The sequence below is a fragment of the Hakea prostrata genome, unplaced genomic scaffold (assembly GCF_041222555.1).
Source record: "Hakea prostrata isolate BN-2017 unplaced genomic scaffold, UWA_Hpros_2 contig_75, whole genome shotgun sequence".
Classification (NCBI taxonomy): Eukaryota; Viridiplantae; Streptophyta; class Magnoliopsida; order Proteales; family Proteaceae; genus Hakea; species Hakea prostrata.
The window spans coordinates 13,266-23,219 of NW_028291194.1; the positions used below are offsets into that span (position 1 = coordinate 13,266).

General features: G+C 36.5%; 1 protein-coding gene across 1 annotated transcript; it reads left to right on the forward strand.

Annotated features, from left to right (window-relative positions):
- The first annotated feature begins 8,542 nt into the window (after positions 1-8,542).
- Positions 8,543-9,747, forward strand: LOC148998980 (gamma-glutamyl peptidase 5-like). The gene is made up of 4 exons (XM_089141554.1): positions 8,543-8,932; positions 9,052-9,216; positions 9,377-9,544; positions 9,634-9,747. The coding sequence occupies exons 1-4, from the start codon at positions 8,615-8,617 to the stop codon at positions 9,745-9,747; spliced, it is 765 nt and encodes a 254-aa protein (XP_088997680.1). The 5' UTR covers positions 8,543-8,614.
- Positions 9,748-9,954: the final 207 nt, after the last annotated feature.

A 9,954-nucleotide genomic window follows, 5' to 3' on the forward strand; every position in this document is an offset into this window, starting at 1 on the left:
ATAGATTTCTACATATGTTTAGGTAAAGCCAATCACGACAATCACAATTGAAGAAATGTCCTTGTTGATTCATTGGGATTAATCGTTCCCATACTCCACTCGCATATTGGCAATCTCTAAATACATGTAGACTAGTTTCGGCTTCATGAAGACAGAAGTTACAGAAGGAGTGGTTCATGAGTCCCATTTTCCACTTCCTATCATTAGTTAGTAGCCTGTTCAGACTTAGAACCCACATGAAACAAGAGATTCTTTGTGGCACTTTTAACTTCCAAATGGCCTCCCATTACCTGTTATCAAAAGAAATGTCCACACCAAGACTATTGGAATCTTCTAACACTTCATATGCAGATTTTATTGTAAAACATCCATTCTATGATGGATTCCATAGCCATACATCCTTTCCTCCACCTGTACTTGACGATGGGCATGCTTCAATTTTAATGCAACAATCAGAAGGTTATATATTTTTTAATTTTTCCTTTCTCCAACCTCCATTTCCATCCACATATGATGATATTTTTTCCTTACTCATTCCACTGGGTATATCATATATAGCTTTTGACTTAAGGTTCTGCCCCACCTCCAGCCAATTAACTTTGCTGTTGCTAAGCACTTTGGGAGTTACAATACAAATTGCTTTCCAGATGGGAGAGTCACTCTGACTAGCTTTGAATTTCTCTTTTCTTCTACTGCTTCCATATTTTGCCTGCAAAACTGATTTCTAGATAGTATTATAATTTAAGAACCCCCAAGCAAGCTTCATTCACCTTAACGAGATTTCTAAAGCCCAATCCACCTATCTCTTTTGGTTTACAGATAGTGTCCCACCCAATGAGATCAGATCGCCTTTTGTTTTGAGTATCACCCCATAAAAAACCTCTAGCTGATTTTTCAACATCTTGAAGTATTCCTTTTGGTAAGGGTCCTGACTGCATAGAGTAAACTGGAATAGCCATAATAACTGATTTAGCAAGGGTTATTCTGCCAGCCAAAGAAAGTGAGTTAACCTTCCAATTCGACAATCTACTCTTCACTTTAGCTAAAATATGGTGGTAATTTTCCTTCTTAACCCGTCCATTCCAGATTTGGGTTCCTAGATATTTACCAATTTCTTTTGTTTCAGTGAACTTGCTGACACGGGTGATGTCTCCAGCTTGAATGCGACTAACATTTCTAGAAAAGAAAATTCTAGTTTTTGAAGTACTGACCTTGCTACCAGAAGCCATACAAAAATTGTTGAGACAATCATTGATTGTTGCTACATGTTCAATCGTGGCTTCGACAAAAAGAAGTACATCATTTGCAAACATTAGATGAGAAATGCATGGCCCTGTCATCCCAATTTTGATAGGTTTCCATCGCCCATCACTTACAGCATCATGTATACAATGTGATAACATTTCTATAAACATCACAAAAATATAGGGTGACAAAGGATCTCCTTGTCGAATGCCCCGAGTGGGTTGGACAAAGTTTGTATCTTCCCCATTCTAAAGAACACCCAGTTGTGCTGTGGTTATACACTTCATAATCACATCAATCAAACTACTCGGAAGATTGGCCAGTATGAGGGTTTCTTGTATGAATCTCCACCTAATCCGATCATAAGCTTTCTCAAAATCAATCTTGATGGCCATAGTGAGTTGTTTGTTGGATTTCTTGCGCATAGTATGAAATATTTCTTATGCAGTAATGATATTTTCCTGTATATGTCTCCCTGGAACGAAGCTGACCTGATTTGGAAATATGAGACATGTCATATACTCTTTTAATCTAACAGTAATAACCTTAGTAATTATTTTCATGCTCACATTACACAGAGAAATTGGCCTGAATTGAGAAATTAACTCAGGTTTGTCCACTTTAGGGATGAGGGCTAGATATGTTTCATTCAATTGGCATCTATTTTTCCTTCAAAAGCTTCTTTCACCATCCTAGTGACTGCTTGCCCTACCACTTCCCAAGATTTTTGGTAGAAGGTAGCTTGGAATCCATCAGGGCCAGGTGCCTTCCATGGACTAATCTGTCTAACCATCTTGTAGACCTCATCTTCATCAACCATTTTCCCAAGTGACAATAACCAATCATGATTTAATGTAGGAAAGCAATGAAGGGAGTGAAGTACCTGGCTATTTGATCACTCCTCAGAAAATAGATTTTTATAAAATCCAGTGACATGTGCTTGTAGCTCAGTTGGATCGCAAATCCATTCACCTTCAGATTTTAGTTCTTCAATCTTATTCCGCCGTCTTCTGATGATGGTTGAAGTGTGAAAATATTTTATGTTTCTGTCCCCATGTAACATCCACATTTTTCTAGATTTTTGTGCCCACATAATCTCCTCTCTATCAAGAAGTTTTTCCAATTCAGCTCACAGTTCTTTTTCAAGTTTCTTGAGGAAAGGGTTAAGTAATCCATCTGCTAGTCGTTCCTGAATACCCCCTAGCCGAGCATGCAGTCTTTTCTTTGCCACATAAATACTCCCAAAATTATAATAGTTCCAAGTAACCAAATGATTCTGTAAAGAGTGAAAGGCTTCCGGAATCTCTTTATTGCTTTCCCATCCATTTGCAATTACTTTAGGAAAATCTTTGTGAGTCATCCACATAGATTCAAACCAAAACACTTTCTTTTTCCTTTTTTGAACTATTGGCTGCAAATCAATGACTAGTGGGTGGTGATCAGATTTAATTCTAGGCACAACCTGAACTACAGGATCAGGATAAAGTACTCTCCAATCAGCATTGCAAATACCTCTATCGAGTCTTTTATATGTTCTCTTGTAACCCTCCCATTTAGGTCCACACCACGTGAATTTTGGTCCCACTGCTCCCATATCAATAAGATTACACCTGTTAATATATTTGCTGAAGTTCTCACATCTTTTAATCTGAACTGCTGCTCCTCCCTTTACCTCTGATTCATCTAGGACATCATTCAAATCTCCAGCTAAAAGCCATGGTAGTTTAAACTGATCAGCTACAGTTGCCAATTCCTCCCAACAAAATCGTCTATTGCCTTCTTGTGGATTAGCATATACAACAGCAAAAATCTAAGGAATTTTATGTTTATCCATAATTTCGAACAAAAGGAATTGGGGGTGTTCACGAAGTAACTTCACCTTCAATTCACTGTTTAAAAAAATGCACCAAATTCCCCCTGCTAGACCTATTGCATCACTCCAATAACTGGCAACACCTTTCATTTTCTATATAACTTTTGCTACTGTTTCACCACTTATTCAGGGCTCCATAATTACTATGCAATCTGGATTATAAGTACTTCTGTAATGCTTGAGAGCAAAGGTGAAGTCTTTACTCCCTGCTCCTCTACAATTCCAGCAGAAAACTATCATTAAAAATCAATTATTTCGAGGGATCTCCCCATCTATCATCATCTCTTCCCTACTAGCGGAATTATCTTCACTGCTCTTTTCACATAAAGCATCCATCCTCTGATCCTTCAAGCATGGTTCTTGGCAATGATCTGGTGGCTTCCCATGGTCCCTTAATATATTTGTTTTCCTTCCTTCCTGACTTCACTCTAAGGCATAATTGGTTAGTATTGAATTTTGAATATTCGAATTTCGATTTTCCTGATTTGAAGGATCTACCACTGGGTTATTGCTTATCACTTGATCACTGCTGTCCTCATTTCCAATCTTGAATTTTGCATTCGCTAATACTTCTGGTATCCTATAGTGGTGCTGTGTTTGAGACTCTGTAATTTCTTTTTCTAGCACATGTCTCTCAAATTGATTACCATCCAATACCACATTATAATCCTTATTTTTTTGACTTCTATTCTTCACATGTCTGTCATGATTCAAAGAATTTAGTTGCTGAGATGAGGCCACATCAATTTCCCTAACTACATTAGGATTTTCTCCCAATATATCTTGGTTATTCTCCGTACTAAGGGCCATGAATCTTGATCCAGATACCACTCTTCTAGCTGAGTTTCCTCCTGGCACAAAATTCTCTACCCCTCTATCACTCCCACCGACGTCCCCTCCTCCCATCATTTTCCTCTTGTAACGTGGTTTTTGGGCGATCATCCATGGTCCATTAGTATCAGGAGGAGGAAGATTTTTCTACCTGTAGCATTGATCGGCTCTGCTTGGGCTTCCTCTCCTTCATTAATAGTAGGCTCTATTATATTCTCGTTTCTTGTAGATGGACACTGATCTTGATTATGACTGAACTTCCCGCACTTGAAGTACAACAGGTGGAGCGATTCATAGAGGATTTGATGCACTCTTCCTTTCTTCCTGAATTTAGATAATAATGGTTTTTGCAAATATATCTCCACACAGACCCTTGCAAACCTTCCTCGTGTGGCAGCCTCCGTAGTGGAATCAACTTTAATAACCTTCCCTATCCTTCTTGCAAGATTAGATAAGAAGTGTGTATCAAAGTATTCAATTGACACTCCTGGGAACTATACCCACACCACTAATTTTCGAACCTCTTGCTTCGCTGGGTTAAAATCAGGTTCCCACTTTCTAATGGAGAGGTAATGATCGCCAACAATCCAAGGACCCTTAGTTAGCACTTTCTTGTAGTCTTCCTTTGCTCCAAATTTTGCAATGAAAAATTCATTCCCTATATCAATTAGGTCTAGAGAGCCTACCGGTTTCCATAGTACAAGCAGACGCTTAGATAAGAACAAGAATCCCGTCGATCTCCCTACTAATTAAATTATGAGCGATTGTTGCCAAGGAGCTCGCAGCCTCTCCTTTTCCTTTTTTGATAACACAATTGTCAGCCATAATTTCTCATCCTCCTTAAGAATTTCTTCATCAATCTCCTCACTATCCATCTCCCAATCTGAAAGCCCCTCATAGGAAAACTCATCGTTGTCATATCCTTTGTCTTCCATCTTCTGGTCATAAGACATCTTCTGGTCATCTTCTATTCGAGAGGTGGATATTGCGCCTCTAATCGTATCCAGAGGAAGGAGAATTCCATGCGCCTCTATCCGTGTCAACCTGCGAACAAGGAAAAGAAGAATTTTTTGGATCATCCCCTTGGCATGGTCGTCCACGCTTTACTTTCTTGCTACTTCTTTTCAATTGATCGAGTTCCTCCGTCGAAGCACCAATCACCGCTAAGCTCTCTTCCGATATCATCGCTAGGGCTTTTTTTCTTCAAATTTTTTTTCAAGATTATCTTCCTTTGGATTTTACTACTCTACCAACCCTGCATTGACCAAACTATTATCATTAGTTATGTGTTAAATCCAACATAATAGTATCTCAACTAGATGCGCAACAAACAAATAAAAAAAAAAATCCACAATTTAACTAGCTATTAAATCTAAATCATTTGATATAGTAAATAATAAATAAAAACAATATAACTTCCAATCTATCATTTACTATCTGTGTCACCACTATTAAATCTAACATCAATAATATCTCAATTAAATGCACCAAAAAGTAAAAGGAAATCATAAAACTTTCATAATATAACCTGTTAATAAATTTGAATCATCTGATATAGAGAAGTAAATTAAAGAAGGAATGGAACTTCCAAGCTACTAATAAATTTGATGACAAAAATCATGCAGAAAATTGAAGAATTGGAACCCTGAGGTTGAAATGAATCAAGGTCAATATGAGGGCGAATCAAAGTTAATACGAGGGTAAATATTATTGTCAAATTGATTAAAATTAAGGTCAAGACTAGAGACAAAAATCCAGGTCAGGATTACCTTTGAATTCAAAGCCAAAATCAAGATTAGGATTAGGGCTAGCTAGCATAGGACAATGACTAATTCCAAGCCCTTGGTTCTGAACCTGTTAGGGCCAAAATCTTGAACCCAATCCTTATTTGGGCTCGTAGGGTGGACAGGACCAAGGTAAAAATTTTGGGCAAAATATCACTGAAACTCGGCGATGTTTCACTGTTTCAAAAGGAGGCAACACGAGATGTTCTTTTGATACGATATATGCCATATATTGGCGAAAAATCGCCAAGAAATTGCCAATTCTTCAATTTCTCGTTGATTTTTGGTTTTTTTTTTTTTTTTTGTTAGACAAACTTTTTGGCACTTTTTTTTTTTCATTTATATACGAAATTAGGGCAACATGTAAGGTTGATTGATGGAAACACAATAAAGTACAATAAGGTTGATTGAAAATTAAAATGCATAATTAGAAACTAATAAGATTAATTGAAATTATAATTGATAACCAAATTTTAAAGGTGATGTTTGAAATTATAATTGGAAACAAAGATGCAACTGAAATTATGTAAGGCTGTTATAATTAGAAATAAATATACAAATGAAATTATGTCGGGTTGATTGAAATTATAAAATAAGGTTCACTAAATCTATATATTTATGCTTAGAAATCAAATCATTAATGTAATATTTGTATCTCTTTCAAATATAATTATTTATAGAAAAAAGAAAGTGACCGAAATCTCTGCAAATATCCCTAAAATTTTGACAACATTTTGGGATTTCAACGTAGGTCAGGATTAGAATTCAAAGCCAAAATCAAGATTAGATTAGGGTTCCAAGCTCTCGATTCTGATCCCGTTCGGGCCAAAATCTTGAACCCAACCCCTATTTGAGCTGAGGGCTGGACAGGACCAAGGTAAAATATCGTTGAAACTTGGCGATGCTTTGCTGTTTCAAAAGGAGGCAACACGAGATGTTCTTTTGATACGATATATGCCATATATTGGCGAAAAATCGGCAAGAAATCGCCAGTTCTTCAATTTCTCGTTGATTTTTGGGCGATGTTTCGTTTTTTTTTTTTTTTTTTTTTTTTGGGTTAGACAAACTTTTTGGAAATTTTTCTCATTTATATATGAAATTAGGGCAAAAGGTAATGTTGATTGATGGAAACACAATAAAGTACAGTAAGGTTGATTGAAAATTAAAATGCATAATTAGAAATTGATAAGATTAATTGAAATTATAATTGAAAACCAAATTTTAAAGGTAACATTTGAAATTATATTGGGAGATTTTATACCGGTTTGGTTGTGTGAATCCCAAGGTTCATGAAATCTAGAAATTTACCTTTTTACATTAAAAACGTGAATCAGTAGATTTATGGGTGTGAAGTGAAATCCAGAAATTTTCAACTATAAAAGTGTTAAACATTTGAACCATAACTCTAGATATGTTTTTTCATGATGAATCTACAGATTTCATTCAAAAAATTTAGGCTAACCAAAAAGTTAATTTTATGAACCACGACTCTATAAATTTGAAATCTTTAGATTTTTGAAATATCCAGACTCGAGTAACCAAACAAACCCTAAGGTTGTTATAATTGGAAACAAATATGCAAATGAAATTATGTCTGGTTGATTGAAATTATAATTGGAAACAAAGATGTAATTGAAATTATAAAATAAGGTTCACTAAATCTATAAATTTATGCATAGAAATCAAATCATTAAGGTAATATTTGCAATTGAAAGTAGTTCTTCAACTTTCGTCTTCGTCTGTATCAGTGCGGGTTGAAGGTTCTCCTCGTCGGAAACCTAGTCGTCCGAAGAAAGCTCACGCAGTGAAGAAAGTAGTAACAAGTAAAAAGGGTTATCTGGCAGAGGAATTCAAGAAGGTAGATGCAACTTTAGAGAAAGTATTCACAGTGCATCAGAGCCTCCCACTAGGAGAGGATAGTGCTGCTATGTAACTATTACTATGAAGCTTTTCTTAAATATCTTGATTTGGATGCATCTAGACGTCCTACATTTCATTTCTGATGGTTTAGTTGCTATCAATTATGAATAGGAACCAGCGATGAAGGGTGTATTGGGGGCAACTGTTGTTGCGGGTGAGCAAGTAGGTACTAATTGCTGTTTTTCTTTTCTTTTTTTTTTTCTTTTGGTTATAAAAAATATTTATAGAAAAAAGAAAGTGACAGGAATCCTGCAAATGTCGCCCAAATTTTGACAACATTTGGGATTTTACTGAGTTCGCCAACCAGCGAAACCCCAAGTCTCCCTGAAATATTGCACCCTCGATTGGCCACAAGGGCCAAAAATGCATTCCTAGATCAAACCAAGGAATTTTCCCTTGTTTAGGTGAGAACTTTTAATAAAAAGAATAAAAGAAAAAAGTCAAAACCGAAGGAAGACCAAGTTTTTTCTTCGGATTTTGCTAAAGAGGGAAGATGAAGTTTCTTCCACCACCATCAGTTCTTAGTTTTTTCCACAAGAATCAGTCGGACCTTTTCTGTTAAGGTATTATTGTCAATTAAATATAAAAAGTGACTGAAACAGGACGACAGACTCAGATCTATCCTTTTCAAATCGGTCGATTAAAAACCAAGAATAAGTAACAGATGACGGTTTATAAAGAGGCCAGCCTGAGGTGGTTCGTATTCACATTAAGAAAAGAGAAGGAAAGAAAAAGCCGACTTTGTATACCAAGTTACAGGCGACAGAAGAAACAACTGAGGAAACTAACATTCGAAAAATTCCTTGCACAGGATAAACCGGGTAACGTACTACACCTCTATAAATACCACCTCGTTCAGGCTCTTTTTCACATCAATTCGAACGTTTCTGAATCCTCTACAGAAAGTCTATAGCTTCTATTCCTGTCTATTTCTGTTTTGTTTCCTTTTGGTTTCTTGAGGATGGAAGCTGCTGGGGAGAAGAGATATGCTTTACTGATGGCTGCCAGGGACTCGGACTATGTGAAAAAAGTGTATGGTGGGTACTTCAATGTGTTTCAGAATGCATTTGCAGATGAAGGCGAAACATGGGATATGTTTAGTGTTGTCGATGGAGTGTTCCCTGACTTTGATGACCTTGATAAGTATCATGGTTTTGTAATCAGTGGTAGTCCTTATGATGCTTATGGAAATGACTCATGGATCTTGAAGCTTTGCTCTCTGCTGCGTAAACTGGACTCCATGGGGAAGAAGGTGCTGGGGATATGCTTTGGCCATCAGGTATTCTTTTATATAGGCTTTGATCATTAATGAGCTTCTTCTTGCACTTTCTTAAAGAGTTCATCTCTTCCTAGTCTAGCGCTTACATCTTGGTCTGTTCTGTTTGTTTCATTGAGTAGGTCTTGTGCCGAGCACTTGGTGGTAAGGTTGATAGAGCTTCAGGTGGATGGGACCTTGGGTTGAGGGAAGTAAACATGGTAGGGGAGTTGCCGCCCTGTAGCATCTTTGATGGCCTACAGGAGATTCCATCCACTCTCACCATTATTGAGTGTCACCAAGATGAGGTACATAGTCTTGCTCACCTTCTCTTCTCCCTCTCGATCTGTCTCTCTCTCAACTGTGCATGTGTGGACTTTCTATTTTTATGGTGCTTAATTTATTATCTCATTTCATATCAATTTGGAAGTTTGATAGCTATTAATAACATTTAACTCAACGGAATAGGTAAGAGAGGTTCCATTGGGTGCCAAAGTGATTGCTTTCTCCGACCAGACAGGAGTGGAGATGTTTGTTCTTGACCACAACATATTAGGCATTCAAGGCCATCCGGAGTACACCAAAGACATCTTATGTAATATAATTGATCGTCTTACTAACAACTACTCCATAAAGGTAAACAGTCACTTATTTTATGCTACTTCATTAGCATGATTAATTCCTTTTTGAAGGAGAACTTATTTTTTTATTTGATTTTGCTACAGAAAGATTTTGCTGATAATGTGAAATCAAGATTGGAGCTTGCAGAACCAGATAGGAAGTTTTGGTTAAAAATTTGCCAAAACTTTCTGAAGGGAGGACACGTTTTTTGTGCTTAATGACTTGCTCTCCCTCTATAGTCAAACTAAAAAGATGATGTAATAAAATTTTATTTTATTTTTTATTTTTTATAGAAAGTCTTAGGAAACAAATAAATTTGTAAAATGAAGATCTCCTTCATTTCCTATGATAAAAGAAAGTTAGAGTAGAGAAGTTATTTGTTAAATGAAGATCTCCTTCATTCACTGTAATAAAAAGAAACTTGT

What these genes read in the sequence shown, in the direction of transcription:
- LOC148998980 (XM_089141554.1), top strand. Translation starts at nt 8,615, where the DNA reads ATGGAAGCTGCTGGGGAGAAGAGATATGCTTTACTGATGGCTGCCAGG. An exon ending in GGATATGCTTTGGCCATCAG is followed by an intron (nt 8,933 to 9,051) that starts GTATTCTTTTAT and finishes TTCATTGAGTAG; the next exon opens with GTCTTGTGCCGAGCACTTGG. An exon ending in CTAACAACTACTCCATAAAG is followed by an intron (nt 9,545 to 9,633) that starts GTAAACAGTCAC and finishes ATTTTGCTACAG; the next exon opens with AAAGATTTTGCTGATAATGT.